General features: G+C 36.2%; 1 protein-coding gene across 1 annotated transcript; it reads right to left on the minus strand.

Moving 5' to 3' along the window:
• Positions 1 to 944: 944 nt before the first annotated feature.
• LOC116255260 (uncharacterized) lies at positions 945 to 13087 on the minus strand. Its single transcript, XM_050078093.1, has 10 exons — positions 12711 to 13087; positions 11006 to 11112; positions 10748 to 10866; positions 10016 to 10096; positions 9714 to 9786; positions 8652 to 8785; positions 4483 to 4733; positions 3450 to 3553; positions 2167 to 2285; positions 945 to 1211 (listed from the first exon to the last, which is right to left on the minus strand). The coding sequence occupies exons 1-10, from the start codon at positions 12898 to 12900 to the stop codon at positions 1124 to 1126; spliced, it is 1266 nt and encodes a 421-aa protein (XP_049934050.1). The 5' UTR covers positions 12901 to 13087; the 3' UTR covers positions 945 to 1123.
• Between the last annotated feature and the right edge of the window lie 8921 nt (positions 13088 to 22008).

Below are 22008 nucleotides of genomic sequence, written 5' to 3' on the forward strand. Positions count from 1 at the left end.
TCATGATCAGATCAGCCTCATGAAAACCTTAAGGAGGTTCTACTACCCTGTGGAAGCAAATTCATTAAACACTCAATGCACTGTTTCTTGCCAAACGACCCCTTTATTTGAGTGATTTTAGGATGAAACGAACACATGACATTAAGAAGATGTTTGATAAGAAGAACACTAACATTCTATGTTCCTAAAAGATGTTTGATAAGAAGAACACTAACATTCTATGTTCCTAAATACATGTTTCCAAAACACCAACCACGCTACTATGTTACAAAACATTGTGTGATTATATCTAGCATTTGATTGCTAGATCTAGAAATAACATTCACGGCGTTCAGTCTATGATTCATAAAATGAGTAGATAGTGTTCTCCAAATATATGCTCTAAAATTGCCTGAATGACTGAATTTTATGAGCATCGAAGTTGGCACAACCAAGGCATTCTTCTCTTCATTTCATGATATTTTGCGTTTTTTTAAAGGTATTCTGTTTTTCACAAAAAAGACGATGTCTTTGGTGTTCTCATGTTCCCTTCCTTCTTTAGGAGGATCATTTTTCCTTCTTTTTAAGTTCAATATAACGGCTCAGCAGATTGAATCCTCTAAAGGAGTTAAATCTACCTACAATTCTTTCGTTCTCACAAAAGAGTAATAAAATCGGAAGGACAAGTTCGACAGCTTCAAACCACTGTACTAATTGGAACGACATGTTTGAGTTTGACAGCTTCAAACCACTCTACAGACTGTCAGATTAGTTCGAATAGAATAAGTGTGGGAAGGAATGCCAATGAAAGGGACTGGGATCAGTTAAGTGTATAAAAGTTTGGTTAGAGAATAAGCTTAGGATGATATTCCACATTCAGCCCTTAAGCATGTTCCCTAGTTCTGATTCAGATGGTCATGAATTATCTACTTCACCTGAAAAAAGCAACTAAAATTGGAGACAGGGAAACAAAAATGAGAAATGACATTGAGAAAAGCTCTAATAAACTCCATGGACAAGAAGATGACGCAACAAGCCGACTCCCAATTCCTCCCACGAAATTGGGATTACTTATTCAGTCCTCTCCCTCTCTATACAGCACAAATTGTACATTACAAGCTCTCTCTCTCTCTCTCTCATATTGTTAACCTTCCTGCTTGGGGCGCTTCACAATGAGAACTGGGCACTTTGCTTTATGAGCGCAGTGATCACTTACACTGCCTAAAAAAGCCCTGCAAATGCATAGCCAACCAACCACTTTCCATCAAAAGACAGTTTGAAAACTAGAAGACAAAAAATGATTCATGGGCACATTATTCTCTAGGGGCTCTTTGGCAACAATAACACACTGTTACCTTACTGCTCCATGCATCTTCATAGAAAATTTGTATAAGTGTTTCAAGAATCTATACCATTTTTGAAACACATTCGTGGAACAGTACCAAAGTTACCGTTCCCAGATGGCCCCTAGCTGTCACATGAAATGGGATACTAACAGTGTGCTACTGTTGCCCTTTAAGACAGCCAAGACTCAGCCATTTTTCCCTCGTCCCAGGGTCTCTGACTCTATATATAAGCTTGAAGGAGATTAACACCAATGAGAATCAAACTAGAAACAGCCGAAGTTTGTGAAAGCGAAGCTGAACCCCTTATGGCCCATAATGTACACTTTCACAGCCTCTAAATGGCAAGAAAAAAAGGGCACTGAGTTGTTCTAAATGTGCAGGCCCTGCCATCCTAGGAGGTGCAGGCATGTTTATAGCAAAAACCATTTATTTCTGAATTCGCCAAGTTACAATATAATTGAAAACGATCAGGTTTTCGGACAGACGTTCTGTCTCGACCTTAGACTCCCAATTCAATCGCTCAGGACATAGTAGAGGACGTGCCATGAAATCCTCCGCCAAACTCTGTTAAAACTGTTAATTTTTCCTCAAAGTTTCTGTTGGGAGGCGACAGAAATTGAGGAAGATAACGTCCTAGACATTCTCCTCCATGCTCTCAAACATGTACGCTGTCGCTTCAATGTTCATCAGAGAAGCCTCCTTACCACACAAACCATATGGCAAGGGCGTCCACTCCGGCTCTTGAATTGTAAACCTCTTTAGACTTGAAAGCTTTAAGGAGACCTGCCTAACTAGAGCTAACATTCCCATACAGTAGAGGAACAAATGATATGCCATATACCTCTTGATGGTCCCATATCCATGGCTTCCAACGACCAAAATGTCAGCACCAACCCTGTCAACCATCTCGCATATCACATCCCTCGCGTCTCCACACTCTACCAGTCCTTCCACCTTCACCTGTACACATGAAAATTTTGACTTCTCTAAGGCCAATCCGGTTGTTGGTAGACGTTTTGCGAGGCGAATGTTTTAACAAAAGATTTAATCCTTTTTATGGAGATGAAACCTTTTTTGGAGAAAAACAAACTCTTTGTGAAACATATTTGATTGAAAAAATCCAAGCACGTCGAACTCACGCTTTTAAGCAAAAGTTCTATAAAAAGAGACATTAAAAGGCAGAAACAGATAAACTAAACATAAGTTCTAAAGTCGAAGGAGGTCCACAGTTCAATTCAAAAGTGAGTCTTGAGACGATCTGATAGAGGGTCGCCCAGATCTGACTTGGCAATAGAAAGAAAGATAAAATAACTTCCAACCACAATGCTTTGTATGCAATTAGCTCAAATAATTTTAAATGTCAAAACACTATCTAATGACATCCCTAAATGTTTCTATTTGTCCAAGTAGTTTATCTATACATGGTTGCTTTTGCTTAAAAGCTATGAAGATTATCAATTGGAAAAAGCAACCCTACCACTACATAGCAAAGGAACATACTTTTTCTTAGTGGTCATTTCACAATAGGAACAAACCAGTTCCCATTGTCAAATGACCTCTTACTGTTTGTCCTTGTAATTCTTGCCGTATATTAATAAAAGCAAATCAATTCAGATTCTCAGAATTTTAACTTAACCTTTTAAGGCGGAATCAAAATACTGGGTTTCCGATACGGGAAAAAACCGATATGTAAGACATTATTGGCAAATTGGCATCCAAGCCATTAAAAATGTCTATCATACTTGGTCAGTGGACCACATGGAATGCCTTTAAGATGTTTAGCTTCCCAAGAAAACATTAAAAACACTTATTCTGGGCTATATATATATATATATAATCTATCTAGCTACTTCAATAAATGTCCCCGATGTTGCTGGGTTCAAGTTTAAAAATTTGTCTCACTAAATTGGTATTAAGTATTAACCATGCTTACGACTAAATGTTAGAGAGAATCTAGTTGAAAGAAAAAAGGTGAAAGAGAAAAGATATAATAACATTTACTTTTTAAAAAGAGAAAAAAATGATTTTTTTTCTCCCAAAAAAAAAAATCAATAGGATTTGTATGTCAAAAAAGGGAGGAAAATTGGTAAAAAAAAAAAAATTCACATTGGTCATGATACATACGTGAGGAAGTTTCTTGCACAAAGCTTTGGCTTTATCCATCACCGATGACGCCACTTCGTTCCCATGACGCTCCAGAATCGCGGCCATCTCTGCCGAAAAGATCCCTGACCAAGGCAAAAAATCAACACCAATCCCATGGTTAACCTATGGTCACCACCAGGGGCAATTTCGACAACAAAGATATTCTATTCTATCTGAGTTCCTGGCCAACTGGTGCAGAGACTCTGCATTCTCAAACATGGCTAACATCAGCACTCTTGCCTCGTTTTCATTTCCCAAAATAAGTTATTCTCATTTTTTTCTCTCAGTTTTTAGAAAAAGCACCTTAAGATCCACTCTAAAATGTTTCTGTATCGATGCTTGGATGCCAACCTCTATATTATCCAGAAACGTCGGATAATTCGGGACATTGCATTCTAGTTGACATTCGACATACCCCAATTTATTCAATTTATAGAGACAATTGGTGCATCCAAACACATCTCACTAGCAAAACTCCATCTTTGATAACTTCCCAAAACAAAAGGCAGAAAGTTCCATCTGTTTTTTAAGCAAAATCAGAAGGAATCCCGGTATGAATTGGCATATTGACCATTAGCATTTCCCAATGGAGAACTAAAGATATCCCAAATTAGCTGAAGAAGTGGGAATATGAAAAAAACATGTTCCACTTCAGAAAGGACTGAGAGAGAGAGAGAGAGAGCGAGCTATCCCTAGCTTTAGAGTAGAGTATCTGGATAAATTGGGATATTACATTCTGCCCGTATTCCCAATTTATCCAACTCAACTGGACAAACAGAAACACCGCAAACCCACCTTACCAGAGAACTCAACGGAGGTTCCAGTGTGGAGTTCCTGCATTTCTCAAAATTTCCGAGAACAGTTTTCCCACAAAACGAGTCACATCAAGCACGGGGAAACCGCTCGAGAGTTCCAATTCCCGGACTCCGGACTCCACTGGAGGGGCAAAGGAAGCAATGCGACGAAGACGCGAAAACCACTATAAAGGTTCTCAGAAATCACGGGCACTTACCCTTCCCGTCGAGCGCGGTGTAAGCGGGGGGCGGCGGTCTGACGTACAGGAGCACGAGGACAGTTCTGGATTTTCGAGATTCAGCGTCGCAGACCAGATTTTCGAGGCACCATGACAGCGCATACCTGCTCTCCTCGCTCTCGTCGACGGCCACCATAATCTTCCGCTCCTTGCCGCCCGCACCACCAGCCATCGGAAAACCAGATATGGAGTTCGGAAAAAAGGAAATTACTACCGGGGAAGAAGGCGATCAAAATGGGTAACTGCGTCGGTAGTGATTTTTGAAGAGGAGGGTATCTTCGAGGCGGTTTTATACGGATTGAAGAACGACGGCGGATTCCGGTTTTATGCAAACCGCCGGTTTCTGGATCGCGGTTTTGGAGAACCGCCGGTCCCTTCCGTGGATAAACATGGAAGTACATTCATGGTGCAAAAGAGCGATTTTTCAATTTCAAACCTAAATTTTTTTATTAATGACAAAAATGCGCCTCGGGGTTTTTTTATTTAAAATATAGACAAACTTTGCCTTTTTTTTTATTATTTGTATAAGTGGAAGCACCTTCACAATAAAACCTTTTAGATTATAACCTTATCAAGTTTTGATTTGATAAAGTGCCTCGATCAATCTACAGTGTATCTTTTAATTCAAGTGTTACATTTTTTATTGTTGCAATTTAAAAAGTAATAATATCTTTCAATTCAAGTGTCACATTTTTTTAGCCTAAAAAAAATAACCATGGGATTGGAAACCTCGAATCCCTTAATATGAATCGCCTTAATGCTCAGTTACACTATACTTCTCACAAAAGAATATATTTATTTTTGTTAAAAATGTTAATAAATTAATTCAATTTGCTTTTAAATAAAAAAAATGGTTCGGGTAATAGGCATCAATTTAGCTAGTTAATCTTCTTTATCCAATATCTATCACATTTTGATAGTCAGTCCTTGAAATCCAAGTTGTTGTTTAGAGCAAACTTAATTTTGTATTGAGAAGTGGATTTTGAGCTGAATTTGTTTGGGAATTTAAATGTTGGATTCCGATATGGTTTTGTCTTCTCCTCATTCATATTTGAATCTGTGAATACCTGAACATTCAATAAATGAGATATAGTAAATGGTAGATCTGATTTGAATTCAATGTGTTGAACATCTCTAACCACTACCACTTAACTCCACTTGAAACAAAAGTGATGGCAGCAACTTTCTCTCTCTACTTTTATTGAATCAAAAGAACAGGGAGGTCAAGAAAAAAGATTTTTATATTTTTCAACATATCATCAACTCATTAATTGAAGTTGACACGCATCGATAAACCTAGTTGCGGCTCGAGCTCAACTCATTTAAGCTCATTTACCAACTACCCATTTGGCCTGATCCCTTTCTTCTTTTTAAGTATAAAGATTACAAAAAAAATAATAATAACTTATGTTAAACGAGCTTGTTTGAATTTAATCGAGTCAAACTCATGTAATTCGAACTCGACTCGATTCGTTTGTAATCTTGAGTTTTCAATTAAGCTTGAGCTCGACTCATTTAACAAATGAGTCTAGCTTAACCCAATGTGTTCGAGTCCAACTCGAGTTGGTTTGGCTGGTTGTAAATTCTGAGCAATGGTAGTACTAGAAATTTTTAGTTAAGGAGCACTAATAATTTTATTTTCACACTTTAAAATGCACCTATACTCAAACAAGTAACAGTTATAGAGCCATCAATGCTTCAATATATAAATAAAACCATTTTCCTGTGGTCAATTGCCAACACCAGCCCACACGATCTCTCTCGGTTACTATTTAATGGTCAAACTTACATAAGTATACACGCATAATTAGTAATATCAATTATCAAAAGGTTGGGATTTTTTTTTTTCAAGTTAAGAGGGGGCACTCATATATAAAATTTAATTTCAGAATGGGCACGAAGGTTTTTTTTGTTAATTATATATGCTGATTAAGTATTCATACATGAATTGCACGTCATCAGTTTTATAAATTTCAGCTTGAATCGGTCAATTTCAACGGCACAAGAAGTCGCCGGTATTCTAAACATCAGCTTGGATTGACAAAAAAGAGAAGCAACTTGGATGCAGTTTAATTTAATTCCAACAATTCAACCAAAATTGGTTTGTGTTCAAAGGCCCTTGACATGACCTTTTATCAAATTTAAAAAAAAAAAAAAGATCAAAAGCCCAATGGATTCAGCGCGACCAGCTCGGGTCAATAGTCAGGAGGTGACTAGTCTGGTTGCTATGGTGTAGAAAAGAATCAGACAGTAGATGACACTCGTTTAAAAATACTCATATCTAGTAGGCCACTTATATATATATATATATATATATAAAAGATCAAAAGCCCAATGGATTCAGCGCGACCAGCTCGGGTCAATAGTCAAGAGGTGACTAGTCTGGTTGCTATGGTGTAGAAAAGAATCAGACAGTAGATGACACTCGTTTAAAAATACTCATATCTAGTAGGCCACTTATATATATATATATAAAAGGATAAATATTTAAAGATGTCCATTTAAAAATAAAAAAAAAAAGAAAGTACTCCTCCTTCTCACCCAATACAATAATGACATAAAAGTTATTTTTCACCCCAATTAAAACCTAAATTGTAGGTGAGAGGAGCTGCAAGGAAAACAACCCATTTTCCTATATTCCAGTGTCACAAAGTTACCAAGAGTGCACAAGATTTCTGCATCATTATCAATAAATTAATATATCATATCCTATATTTAATGCTAATTGCCAATGTGTTGTTCTATATCCATGTTAAAATCTAATTAAACGTTATTAGCAACGAACATATAATTTCCTACGTTAATTTGTAATTGCCAATGTGTTAAAATGGAATATATGAAATTTTGGTAGGGTATGTTATAAAAGGTTGTTTCATAAGCAAGTTGAAATTATGTTTGTTGGGCTCACATTGAACCTTACATTGGCGGTGGATAATGCGGGTTCACATCATATTTATGTGCAATTCTTAGTAGGTCATCTTTTGTAGTTTTTTACTACTTAATCCTATTTAGATTTTTCTAAGTGCTTATGTGTTTTTTTATTTTTATTTTCTCCGCTTTTCTTTTTTTTTAATGTTTTGAAAAAAAATTAAGTTAGAAACACATTCTTTGAGTTATTCTGATTCACAAGCCATTCCAAATCCTCTTCAGGTCAGTCAATTCCAAGAATAGCAGGCACTCGTGACAAAGTAAAAAATAAATATTTTTTTGACAATAACATATATTTCATAAAATATTTTTGACCGTATATGTATTCAGCAAGTATTTGTTGTGTCAGAATATATACTCGATAATAACATAAGTCTGGTATTCCTGTAATTCGTTTAACATTTAATGTTTTTTGTCAACATCAGAGTCGATTTTTGTAAAATAATTTCTCAATTCAACCGCCTGTACGTAAATTTTCAGATGTGTATGTTTGTCAAACAGGCAAGGTCAGTCTTCTTTTTGTAAATTATATATATGTGTTTGTGTATATGGATATCATGACTTGAAAGAGGAGGACCTTTGTCGCTCTATAAATGTCTTGAAAGTTGAATAGGGAGTGGACAAATAATTTGACGATCGGATTGACGAAGATAAAACAATAAAGTTTTACAAATGCACACATAAATTTTGGTCATATAAGAAAAATAAGTGTTTATTTAAATGTTTTCTTTTGACTACATGTTTCTTGTATCATCTAAGCGAAATAAATCAAAAGCTAAGAGCCCAAGTGTGCTTTTGTTATTTCAGAAAAGTTGAGCATGGAAATTATCTGCCCAATTTTGATTGATACATCAGTTGACTAATGGTATTAATTTTTTTTTTCAGAATAAAAGATTATTTGAACTGCCGAAGAAGAGGTCTTGGGAGGTCAGGACAGCAGAACAGGCAAGTTTTCAGCGGCAGCTACAGTGCCTACGTTCTGCGTCCTATCAGTTTCTCAGCATAAAAGACATAAACTAAGTGATCATAACTACTTATACATTATGTTTAAACAAAAATATGCACAAAAGTAGCTTATTCCATGCACTTAAGTGGTGCCCTTGAGCCATAACTATTATCCCCTCATCCATATCTTCTTTTCTGTTTTTCAATAAATCCAAGAGTTTGGTCTCAAGGCTTCTAGCTTTGAAATAGCACAACTGAGTTTTGGATGAACAAACCTGCACTTAGCTTTAACTTGTTTCTTGAGCTTGACCAGGACCAACCCGCCACAAGCTCCACTCTTAGACATCAAGTCCATGGACCTGTAGGAAGGGCGAAGCCAAAGTGCCAACAAGAGCTTCACATACAAAACCTAAGCAGGATGTTTTAAAACTTTCAACTTAAAGAAGATCACCACTTTTCAGCTGGCGTGCATCAGTTGACATAACATAAACCAGCAGAGGTCTACTAATTATAGCTTTCCAACAGAGAAAAAGGAAGTCACAATAACATTTCCTATAGAGGGAGAAAATGCTTCATGTTTATTGTCTGTTATCAGGAAGTTCTGTCAATCTTTACTGTGTTGGAAGCATTATGAAGTTCAACATTGATGTTCCCTTAACTGAATCTTCCAGCCTCATCAACCCTTACAATGTTTATCTGCTACAAAATGAAAGGAGATTTTGTAATTTCTTCCCTGTTCTTACCAATCATTCAGAATGATGGGGACAGGAACTCAAGCCAATTAGAGACAGAATACATCTTGCCGATCTGTCAAGAACAAATATACTAAATGCTCTTATATATTGAATTTCGAAGTCCTTTATAATTGGCAATTGTGTAATGCCCAATTTTAATGTTATATGGATTTAATCAGTCAAAATATGCAAATTCAACTTATCAAACAATACCAATGTTTGACAACACGTTTTCAAGCTAATAGAATAAAATACCTTACCAGGTATAGCTCATGGATACCGTATAGTATCTCCTAGTGAATCTTCCTGGTGCTGTGATTCTTACAGCAATCCATGAAACAAACCAAATTAATTCTGTTGAGAAAACTAATTTTTCCCAAATTCTGTTGCTTTTCTTTATGATAAAAAATGACTTGTTCTACAGGATTGATGTGGAACCAGACTCATCGTCTACCTGTGCCTATTGGCAGCTACTGGCTGCAAAACTTTCAGCAACGAATGTTTCTTGGCTGCCAAGCATAACTTGGTTGCAGGATGGGCCAATATATGCAAATTCAAATTGCGATCATTCGATTATATTCAATACATCAAACATGTACGCACACTTGAGAGACTCATAGTGAGGATACTTTTGAGTGAAAATAAGCTTGACGACAACTTCAGAGACGGTGTTGTACTTGCATTATCAACCAACAGTTAATCTTATCAAAGATTTTTGCAGAGCGGAACAAGCATTGAAACTAGTCTCAACTTATTGAAGCTGGAAATTTCAAAGATTTTGGTCCAATACAAAAAAAAAATTATATACACCTCCACCGACAGAAAAAGATGATAGTAAAGAAGAAGCAGATAACAATTTCACCATAAACAAAAACATGAAGCCCAAGCTTCCTTAGTTAAAATACTAGTCTTCGGGCTTCTTGACAATCAAAACAGGACAACTTGCATTTTGTGCACAATAGTTGCTCACACTCCCTAACAAAGCCCTGCAATCACAGGAAGCAATTGCACTATGTCAGAAGGAAAGCACGAATACCATAATCATCTTATAGCAGAGAACCATTCATATAGTGCAGACGAAAAACACTATCTATCAAACATGAAGCAGGTTTCAGATGTATAAGCATGAAGCACGTAGGGAGAAATAAGTTGTCAGCAGTGCTTTAAAGCAGGAAGTGTTTGGAAGCACAGGGGAAAGCAGACAAGCAATAAAACCGAAGCAAGCAAATAATGGAAGAAAAGACAAGCGTCAATTACTTGCATTTTTTGCTTGAGAAAAATGTTGAGCAATTTTGGCAGATGTCTCACTATATTATACAAAAAATTCATAATAATGATACAATTTTAGAAAGAAACTAAATTAGACTAACATGAACAAGGCATTTTCGATATCAAAAGAAGTTCTCTTCCCTTCCTTTCTGAAAGTAGTATGTGTTTCATTTTTCAGAAACGAGATTCGCATCAAATTCCAGAAGCACATGGAAAGTGTAGGACAACTTTTTTTTAAAGCCTCTGAGGTCTGAAGAAACTTAACTACAAGGTGAGTTTCTGAGGTCTAAAGAAATTTTAGGTAAGTGGGATAAACACACAAGACCTCTTTCGATTTGAATACTTTATAAAGTAGATCTGATGCTCACCTGCTAAGGAGTCCATAGCCATGGCTTCCCATAACAAGAATGTCACCCCCAAGCTTCTCAACGGCTTCGCATATCACATACCTCGGGTCTCCACTCTCAATCTTGGTCTGAATTTGGACCTACACCAATTCCCAAACTTGCAAGTGATTATCAATACGATAGCTACCTCGTGATTCATGAACTCTACCAATCTGCTACCTATTCATGCACCACATGAGGGTGATGATTGATTTATCGATCAATGAAAAAGAAACTTACGTTCTTTAGGTCCTTACAGACCGCAGTAGCCTTCTCCACAACAGACTTTGCCAAATCTTGACTGTATTTCTCCATGTGATCAACCACATCAGTTGAGAACAGATACTCTGCTCCGTGTTCCACCATGTTGCACGACACCCAGAAATCAATGAGAAAAAAAAAGTCGTAGTTATGGATGTAAATTTATGTTTGACATATGACATAAGAAAAGGACATAGCATTTTTTTTTTCTTTGGATGATGAGGAAAGTTTTTCCATTCAGTTTTTTGACACGTTACAGTTTAGAGTGTGGACTTACGCGGTGTATGTCACTATTTTCTATGCAACATGCACTAGTGACTGTATACACACTCAGAGGCACCTGGACCGTTTTAAAATTTCGAAAGAATAGCACATGATATTTTTTAAGAGGATAACGAATGGCCTTTTGAGATTTTCCAGAAAAGATAATGTTCCCCTACACAAATTTTCCGATTCTTCTGTCACGTACCACATGTCTAGACGACAGTATACTGACAGAGAAGGCGTGGTCCAAGTAGTGTTTTTACATAAATCTACAAAAGTGTATTTGCACTCAACTTAAATTCGTAAAGTTTACAGTATTTATTATGTCAAATTGACTCATATCATTTTTGTGTCCTGTAATGCATGTAGAAATGATGTAAAATCTGGAACTATGATTGCCATGCTCCCTTTTCGAGCTTATAAGGATTTAGCTGTAAGCATGTCTCAAAGAAATGGAAAAAGGATAACAGAAACATAAAATTCCTATGTAGAAAGAGTCACGAAAAATAAGTCTTTCACATGCAAGTAGAGCTTCTATTAACACTAAGAGACGAGTTTGAACAGGTTGCATAAAACCAGCTCGATAAACAGAGAGTCGAATTAAAATCCAATATCCAAATGTAGCAGCATAGCAAGGCAAGCTCAGCCTTGCTGAAGAAAGGCAAGGTTCAAAGAGTTTTCATCTTACAATTTTACGCTATTCGAGAGGTTCCCATTTATATACAAGCATTGTGGATTTTCCCTTTTCCGTACAGGTTTGGATGGAGAAATCCTCCTGTCTCTTACACAAACCGCCCCATGCAATGCATCCGGCAGCATTTTTAATCACCCACCAACTCCCATGCAATGTGGTTGGACGGAGCTTTAACATGGAGAGGATTTCGGCTCATACACTCACAGACACAGAGAAAGAAACAGAGAGAGAGAGGGAGGGAGGGAGGATTCCTAAAGACTTTGCTAAGTAGATTGAGGATCAAATTAAAATACAATTTCCTAATATGACCACTTTCAAAGCAATGCTGAGAATAAAAAATTAGATCCGAGTTGTTTGAGTTACGCTCTCTCATAATGTTAGATCCATTGCTTAAAAAGCACAACACCTTCCTCATTTTTCTCCTCGTTCAAATTAATAAAAAAATTAAACTAGATCTGACAATACTAAAGCCAGTTTCCCACTACCAGACCGACATTTTCGCTACGAGCTGGCTGACAAAAAATTTGGAGATTAAACGCTTTAGCTTTTAAATGCAGATCCACTACTATTATGGAACTATTTGAATTTCAAATGCAATTGAAATCCATTATTTAAATCCGTTCAACCAACCGATCGCCATCACAAGTCAAATCGCTTCGCACCAGTACAAAGAAGCGAAGAACTTCTTCCGATGTAGAAAAAGACAGGCTGTCCATATGAAATTACCTGATCCGTCGAGCGCATTGTAAGCGACCCGCGGCGGTCTGGCGAAGAGGAGGATGAGGGTGTCCCTGGAATTTCCGCTCTCGGAGTCGCAGACGAGGTTCTTCAGGCACCACGAGAGGGCGTAAGCGCTCTGCTCGCTCTCGTCCACCGCCACCACGATCCGCCGCTCCCTCACCGAGCCGCCGGCCATCGGAGAAAGGGAAAAATCCAGAAGAGGCTCGCCTGAAAACCAGAATGACTCGCCGGAATCTCTTGGTGCCCGCCTGATTGCGAGGGGAGACGCCGCTCGAGATTTATAGCGGTTTTAGGGGATCGGCGGACATCGCGGCCTTCGAGTCCTCTCGAGCGGTTTTCGCCTGATCGCTCGATCTCGAGAAGCCACTTGCCGTCGACCAAGTTACCAATCAGTCTTAGAAGATATGAATAATTACCAGTTTCTCCCTTGTATCTGGATATGGACTTTTTATAGAGGGTTTGAGGCAGGTTGACCCGACCCGATCTATCGTGGGCTTCTCAAAAGGAGAACATGAATGGCCATTTTTCCAAAATATATTTAATAGAAATATTGTCAAAAAATAATTACTCCTTAGAAATTAGGAAATCACAAATAGCTATCCTAATTTAATAAATTAATTTACAAATACATTTCAGAATTCTATTTTACCTCTAATATAAAAGAAAAATACGTTTAAATAAAGATTTTTCTTGTAAATTTTCTTGTAGACATGGGAACAATACATGGATCGGATCCAGAGCGGTTCAGTTTTGGGCTTGACCAAACCAGACTTAATTGGATATGATCATTATTCCGATAAGGTCAAATTACATGGAAATTCGAAAACCAAATGGAAATCTGAAAGTAAATTTGAGTAAGATAGAGAGAAAATTCAAAATTTTTTAGACGAAATATTTTGTCTAGACTCTTACAAAACAAATTGGTTCTTATATTTACAATTTAATACCCGCCATTGATCAGGTATGGTTGCTATGCATTTTTCAAAAAAATAAATAAATAAATGAGAATATACATATTATATAAAAATTAAGATTAAGAGTAAGAGGAAAGTCAAAATATTTAAACAATGGCATCCACTAAATCAAATTTATCAGCTCTTAATTAGATTTGAATCAACAGATCCATGCCAATTTTTGCAACATTGGCTCATCTTAGTCTTAGACCCTACTCAAATCCAAACCAATTTTTTCTAAAGTTGTGTTTAACAGTCTTGTATCTTATATCCAAATCTGCATTACATATGTGTTTTGCGAGGATACATGCCCTCATGTATCTAATGTGATGGCTTTTAACAACACAAAATAAAATGTTGCTGGCACTACTCTCTAAGAGTAAACACGAGCTGAGTCGAGCCAGAGTTCAATCAAATCAAACTCGGCTTGACTAATGAAACCGCGGACTTGAGAATAGCTCGACGGAAGCAGCTCGACGCACCAGTTAAGTGTTGAACTCGAGCTCGACAAACTCGTTTGGCTTGAGGCCAACTCTATTAAAGCTCGACAAAATCGTTTGAATAGAATTGATATTCATCGTTACATATTGAGCTCGAGCTCGACTCGATTAAGGCTCGACAAACTCGTGAACGTGTTTGAATATATCGACATGATTAAGGTTCGATAAACTTGATCAAGGCTTGAGCTTGACTCGACAGTTACGTGTTGAGCCCAAACTCAACTCGATTATTTAAACGAGTGGACTTATGAACTTGAGATTGACTCGTTAAACAAATGACTCGGCTCGAACTCGTTCGCTTTAACGAGTCAAGTTCGAGTAACTCGACTCGTTGTACAAGCCTACTACTCTCGAATTGAAAGACATAACGGTAAGTTCACATTGGTTCTGATACAGTTTTAAAACCCAAAGATAAGGGAGAAGAGAAGGGTGGGGTTCGGCCTCTCACTCGGACGGTGAGGTTCTTATCCGAACAATTTGTGACGCTTTCATGGAACAAAAGTTGCGGACCCCTCTTCCCTATCATTGAGCGACACCAGCTGGTCGCATCAGTTCCTATCATTGAGCGACACCCTAATGAATTTGGAAGTTCATCTTCAAGAAAATTGACACCCATTAATTATAGACTTAGATTTTTTGGGGGGGTTGGAGAAGATCTTATCCACAAAAATGCATATCATGTGGATTTCAAAACTATAGACATGTGGGTGCCACACGAATTTTCTGGATAAGAATGAAACTTTTGAATCGAATCCAAATCACATTATCATAGACATTATTAATCTACAAGGGCGGAGCCACGGGGCCATGGGCCCTGGCCCCACCTCAATTTTTTTTAAAAAAAAAATTACATGTAAATTTTAGAAAATTTTACTTGTTTTATATAAAAATTTTGAAAAAACTTTAATTCGGTTTCGTTCATGAAAAATTTGTGGCTCTGCCCCTGTCTATCTAGCTCACGTTCAATGAAGAACAAAGTTTATAATTTTTTTCAGCTTTTAGATCTTGTATGATCCAGATTAATGAATGCTAAAAGGGTTTGAAACTACCTAGGGTTGTCAGCGACTGCTTCCACTCTGGTTCCAATACAGCGTGTGTATCTGATCCAAAATCCAAACCCCGTGGACAAGATCTGAGATCTTGACTGGCGTATCGGATCCGGACCAACATTGACCTGCATGTGAGCCTGAACACGTTCGAAGGCCGCTGAGTCATTTTGACCAGTTTGAATCCAGATTCTGATTCCACATGGATGAGTTATTTGGATCTATAGTGTAGGTAATGTGGTCCTGGATCAATGACGCGAAGTTGACTGGACCGGCCTCAAGTCTATTTTGTCCACAACCAATATTTATATATATATATATATATATATATATATATATATATATATATATATATATATATATATAGAGAGAGAGAGAGAGAGAGAGATAGAGAGAGAGAGAGAGAGAGAGAGAGAGAGAGAGAGAAGTACTACAAAACAAGCACAGGCTAGATATGAATCTGAGTCCAAAATGGATATAGCAAAGCAGTATTCCGGATAAAAATCTGCATCCGTTTATGTGTAGGTTACACAATTTGAATGCAAAAAGTGATGCATCTCTAACAGATCTTGGTCCAGATCTGAAATGAATGGTCTGGATCCAATAACAACCTAAAAAATTTGAATTTTGAAGTCAAGTAAACATTTAGGTTGTGTTTGATTGCCTCGGATCTCATATCTAAAGAGAGTTTTAGAACCTCAGATCTAAGAACAGAGAGGTTTTAAAACTTACTTTGTTCGTCGCACTCCCTCAGTATTCTCTCTCCTCTCTAGCTTTATTTGTGGATCTGAAATCCACACTTGAAGTCAAACCACCCCCTTCCCAAACATCCCGAAAAGGATCCAATTCCTTCAGAAGAATTGAATGCGGAGCCGTGTGAAGTGAAAATCTCATCTATGGATTTCAACATTCTTATGGGTCTCAAAAATCTGTGGTTCTTAAATTTACAGTTTGATAAAACTCAGATTTACTCAGCAAATTAGATCTGAGATCCGAAACTATCAAACACAATCATAAGGTTTTAAATCATGGATTGGATACCAAACTATATCCTATCCATTCACTGCTTAAGAGGGGCACAGCCAAGGGGGCCCCCCATGGGCCCACTAAAAAAAAATTAAAAAATTTACACGTAAATTTTTTTTTTTTTTAAATTCACTTGTCCTATACCAAAATTTTGAAAAATGATATTTTGGTTCCTCAATTCAAAAAATTTCTGGCTTCCTTCCTGCTGCTTAACGTTATGTTATATCGCTATTAAATTTGGTTTTCGACATTCCTATTTGAATACAATTATCTAATTCGGCCTTATTCTTTATTCTTCTCACAAATGACAAAATCCTTTTCCCTCATGGCTAAACTGTTAGCCTATCTTCTTTGCTTCTCTCTCTCTCTCTCTCTCTCTCTCCATGCATTTCCTTCAATGCCTTCATAACTCTTAATTTTGTGAGGCAATTGTGTGCTGTTGTCATTGATCTATAGTTCCTCTCTCTCTCTCTCTCTAGCTCAATAATTTTTATATTATTTTAAATTGGATATTCGGATCATTTGATGTGATCTACTTGGTTTATTTGAATCCTTAAACCAAAATGTTTTTATATGTTTTTTTTTTCTCTCCAATAGAGTGTCAAGTCATTGTGATCAACCATAAAAGGGATCTACACTTTTGATATTCTTGGATTTGAGATTCTCTTAAGATGATGAGACACTTTCTCCTCCCAACTTAAATCCTCCGACATTTTTCAATACAAAGAAGTAAAATAAAAATCTTTGGTATGAATTTTAAGTTTGATATGAGATATTTTGTGTGATGAACCATGGATCCTATCATACAAGGGCCGAGGCAGAGGGCCGGCAACGGCCATGACACTTCCCCCAACCCTTTTTTTCAAATTTTTAAAATTTCAAACTTTTGTAAAATTTAAAAATTTTCGTTTAGCCTATATAAATTTTTTTGAAAGATTATATTTTCACTCCTGTTGAATTTTTGAAACTATAGTTTGGTTCCACTAATGAAAAATTTCTAGTTTTGTTCATCGTACCATAGATATTTTTTTCACATCAACAAAAAAATCGAGAATTTCAAATCCCGAGTAATCAAACGCCTTCTTCTCTATTGGGTCAGCCTTGAAATAGCTTTTAGTCGGATGTAGACTATAGTCACAAAAAAACGTGTTTTTTTTAAAAAAAAAAGATAAATTAAATGACCGTTTAAAACTAAAAAAATGTGTTTTTCTGAAAAAATGTTAAAAACAAAAAAAATCATTTCTTTAATGTGTTTTTTTTCACGGTTTTTTCACCTTTTTAGAATTTTAATGCCAAACAATTGTTTTTATTTTTTATTTTTTTTATTTGTTACAAATATACTTATCTTTTGATGTTTGTGTTATTAGTTTATCATTTATTTTATTTTATTCTTATTTTTAGTTTTTTAAAATTTTTAAAAATTTACCATATTTTTTTTTTACTTTTCTCAAGCTCACCGTAATATACTTAAAAAAGATCTTGTCACTTAAAACTCTTAACAAAGTCATGAACCTTCTTAGAATTTAAAAAAAAAAAAAAACAACAACAACAAAGAAACTTTTATTATTTTAAAAAATAATTACTTCCTGTAATAGATGTGAAAAATGTTATTCCCTGAAGATTTTGAAAAATATAGTTCGACCCTTTTAAATTTTTTATTTTTTTTTGGGGGTTTAATCTCTGCTGATAAATTTCTTGTTTGAATTTGAATTTTTGGGTCTTCAATAACAGAATGAATCCCAACATGTTTCTCTTTAGTTTGTGTTATAACAAGAATGAGAACATGTATTTTGGATCAGACCGGGGGTAGGGATTGGATTGAAACGGATAGAGAATGGATCCATATCCAGTGGAACAGTAGCTAATGGGAACAAGTCAACAAAATTATCACTGCCACCAATATTATTTATTTATTTATTAATTTAACGAAACTTTACTTGGCATGCACTAAAAGAATATGAAATTTTAAGTTATTGAAGAAGAGACCGCTAATCAAGTGCCCTACATAATGATTTATCGCATGCCTTCGCCCATCGATGGCATGCACCCCACTACAAAACAACCATGATTTCTTTCCAACAATCATTTTAGTTGTTTTTATTTATTTTTTTATTTTAATGAAATAATTTAACAATTTTAATGAAGAAAGGAAAATTCAGTTATCATTCAGCTTAAATTGAGAGATTAAACAAGTCTGTGAAAAAATTTTCCAACCCTTATGCTGGTATTTATTTTTTATTTTAAAATTAATTTAAAATATTTTTAATTATTTTTAAGTTCATGAAAATAGTGACTGATATGCTGTATTTTTTTCCAACATTAGGGCAATCAAATTCAAATCTAGCTAGCATGAAAGTCCAGGTACTCTCAAACTCTCTACACCAGCCCACGTAAATTTGCTCATTCATACATTAATGTTTCACACTAGAGTAGCCGAGTCATGTTGTGGTTGTTGTTGGTAGGGTTGCACAATGAGCCGAGCCAATTCTGGCTCGACTCAACCTCACTCAAAAAAACTCGGATCATGTTCGACTCATTTATAGACGAGTCAAGTTCGAGCTTACAAAGATACTTAAAAAAGTGATAAACGAGTCGAGTTTGAGTTTCAGGAACTCGACTCGCTTATACTCGATTTTACTCGCAAGCCGATACTCTATATAATATTGTCAAAATGGGTTTACCGGTTTTAACTTTTAGAATAAAATTGAATTTTCACAAGTTACACGAGTTAAACGAATTACATGAGTTAACACTTACACAGTTAACACCAAATGAATTAATGCCTAAACGAGTTAAATAAGTTTAAAGGAGTCTAGTTCGAGCTTGATTTTGTGTAGTCGAGCCGAGCTCGAGCTTGGTGCAAGGAGCTTGAGCCGAGCTGCGAGCTCAAGTTTTTTGAGCCGATGTGCAGTCCTAGTTGTTGGCAGTTTGCCCACATTAATCTCTAAATTTATTTTATTTATTAAGATTCCATTACTTTTTGTTTTTATGTATGATTGCTCCCTTAAAGTTTGAAATTTAAAGTTACAGAAGGCTTTGACTCTGGCATTGCTTCACACTTACTTAATTTCGACATAATCTTATTAGGAGAAAGGGCACTTGTCCCTTTTTATTTCGAACAAAGGTAGGTAGGGGTGAACAATGAACCGAGTTCAAGCCAACTCATTTGTTTAACGAGTTGGGCTCGAGTTCATGAGTCGACTCGTTCAAATAATCGAGTTGAGCTTGAGCTCAAGCCTTAATTGGGTTTGTCAAGTTTTAATTAAGTCGATATATTCAAACGAGTTTACGAGTTTGTCAAGTCTTAATCAAGTCGAGCTCACCATGTAACAATGAATTATCAATTCTATGAATGAGACGAGTTTCTCGAGCCTTAATCGAGTCGAGATCGGACTCAACACATAACGATGAATACCAATTATATTCAAACGAGTTTGTCAAACCTTAATCAAGTCAAGCTCAAGCTGCTTCCGTCGAGCAATTCTGATCTCGAGGTTTCATTCGTCGAGTTGAGTTTGAGCTGATTGAACTCGGCCTCGACTCGACTTATGTTCCACCATATGCATGAGGGATGTGATACCTCAAAGAAGCTTAAGGTCCTCCCCTTTCTACCATTTCTTTGGATTCATGTTGCTTTTGGACCGCATGGACAACAACAGTACATATTATCAACTAAAGTGTTACGTATCGATCGTTTGCAATACCGTTCTAATGCTGATGAGAATCAAACTGAGGATAGAATTTCACTAGTCCACCAATCCGACCAGCTACATCATGACTCTTAAGTCGGGTTTTTATCGAACATCGGACTCGAACCCCGGCCGCAAAAATTTCATATAGAATTTAAATCCAATTAACAAGGGAATTTAAAATATAAATTCATTTAGCAAACCTGACTAGATACATGGACAATAATCCAATTTATCCTATCTGTTTATATCGAGGACTTCCACGTCTATTATTCGCCAAACGCGCTTGGCTTGCTTTACTTTTTCAAATTCTTTTGTTTTTTTTTTTTTAAATTTGTCCGACGTTTTCTAGAAACTCAAAATAATAATTGCAATGAAGAAAACTTGGCAAGGAGTCAAACGCGAATCGTCGTGGGCGCGAGGCCACTGTTTGGAACGCGTGGAAAGAGGCGTCCCGTTTTCGTGATATTGGGGAGCCAGGGTGGAGAAAAACGAGAACTCGAAAAGATCTGGTTTTGATAAGAATGAATGAATGAGGAGGCGATGGATAAGAACCCAACTTGGAAAAGCTGCCGCCCCCACCCTCTGTGGGTCCCACCAAATCGAGAAACCCTCAAACTTCAAAATTCAAAACATGGCCGAACGAACGCCATTCAACGGTTTCTTATTTGTGGGCCCCACACGCCTGCTCCCTTCGTGGCTAATTGATACCCTTATTTTTATTTTTAAAATGTGTTTTATTATTTTTATTAAGAAAATGCCTCCCCCCCCACACTTGTGTTTTGTCAAACGGTTAAATATTTAAAATCTGTCATTAAATAGAAATTTTAACTGTATAAAAAATATTTAGTCATTCGGCAACATCTGGTCCTGCTGATTTTATTTCTTACATGAACAACTGTTTGTTTGTTCAAATTTGATGGTCTCAATATTTTCTCCATTGTTTCCTTTGACCTTTGAATTTAAATTGGGTATATATATATATATGACTGAACTGCTTTAAAAAAATAAGAGAGAAAAAAATAACATACAATTAATAGATTGGATCTCGTTAAGGTACAAGATACGACTTCCGACGGGATCTACATTTGGGTTTGAATATGTGTTCAGATTTAGATCCTGATTTTAGTTTTACATAAACATCCCATTACCAAAAAGTTCGATTTGTAATAAATTCTGATGTAAATTTCAAAGTTGGATTTGGGTCATATTCATATTTGCTAATTTGAAATTTGGATTTGGACATATGATCATACAGGTTTTTTTTTATTCATTTTTTTTTAATATGAATCAAACACAAATACGTGAACATCTGCTTCCAGCTTATCCATTGAGATCCCAACTGTTGCTCTCATCTTCTCTCTCTCTCTCTCTCTAATATATATATATATATATATACAAAAGCGAATGAATGAAACAATTGGCGTCAGCCTAACCGCGTGCTGACCATACTAGGTTTAGTTAATGGGGGCCATGCATTTGATCCCATTGACTTGGCTGGGTCATGTCATGTGATGACAACCATCTGAGACTCACAGCGTCAAACCCATTTATGATTTAGATCTATTGGATCCGATTCATATTAGTTGAATTTTATTAAAAAAGAACAGAACAATCTACCTCTCTCTAAACTTTTTTTTTTTTTTTTAGTTGCTCGATTAAATTATGTCATGAGGCGAATATGGAGCATCTGTCCTTTGTCTCCTTCAACTTGAAGGTTTTAGGTTCAACGGTTGAGTAATCGAATTTGAATTTTAAAACAAGAATCTGTTTACAATCCTTAGCTGTCTAGAAACTGCCCCAAGAGAATTTTACTCACCAAAACTTTGATGATTCTTTTATCTAACCAAGTTTAAGTTTGTACCCACTTTTTATTGAGTGTATATTGACGATTTTTTTTTTATGAAATGAGAATTGTGATATCAAACAAAGAATTTTGATTCCAGAATTCTAGGCTCATTATTGAACCAAAAATATGGAATTGTGACTCTATCCTGGGGGTTGGAATTATGTTTTTTAAAATTTTAGATTTTTTGTTTTTTCATCTCTCCTTAATCATCGATTCAACA

The sequence above is a fragment of the Nymphaea colorata genome, chromosome 5 (genome assembly GCF_008831285.2).
Source record: "Nymphaea colorata isolate Beijing-Zhang1983 chromosome 5, ASM883128v2, whole genome shotgun sequence".
Taxonomy (NCBI): Eukaryota; Viridiplantae; Streptophyta; class Magnoliopsida; order Nymphaeales; family Nymphaeaceae; genus Nymphaea; species Nymphaea colorata.

Excerpts from the sequence above, each read along its gene's own strand:
- LOC116255260 (XM_050078093.1), bottom strand. The coding sequence starts at position 12,900 with ATGGCCGGCGGCTCGGTGAGGGAGCGGCGGATCGTGGTGGCGGTGGAC. Across the intron at positions 10,867-11,005 it reads TCTGTAAGGACCTAAAGAAC|GTCCAAATTCAGACCAAGAT; the intron begins GTAAGTTTCTTT and ends GAATTGGTGTAG. Across the intron at positions 3,554-4,482 it reads CACCGCGCTCGACGGGAAGG|GGATCTTTTCGGCAGAGATG; the intron begins GTAAGTGCCCGT and ends TGCCTTGGTCAG.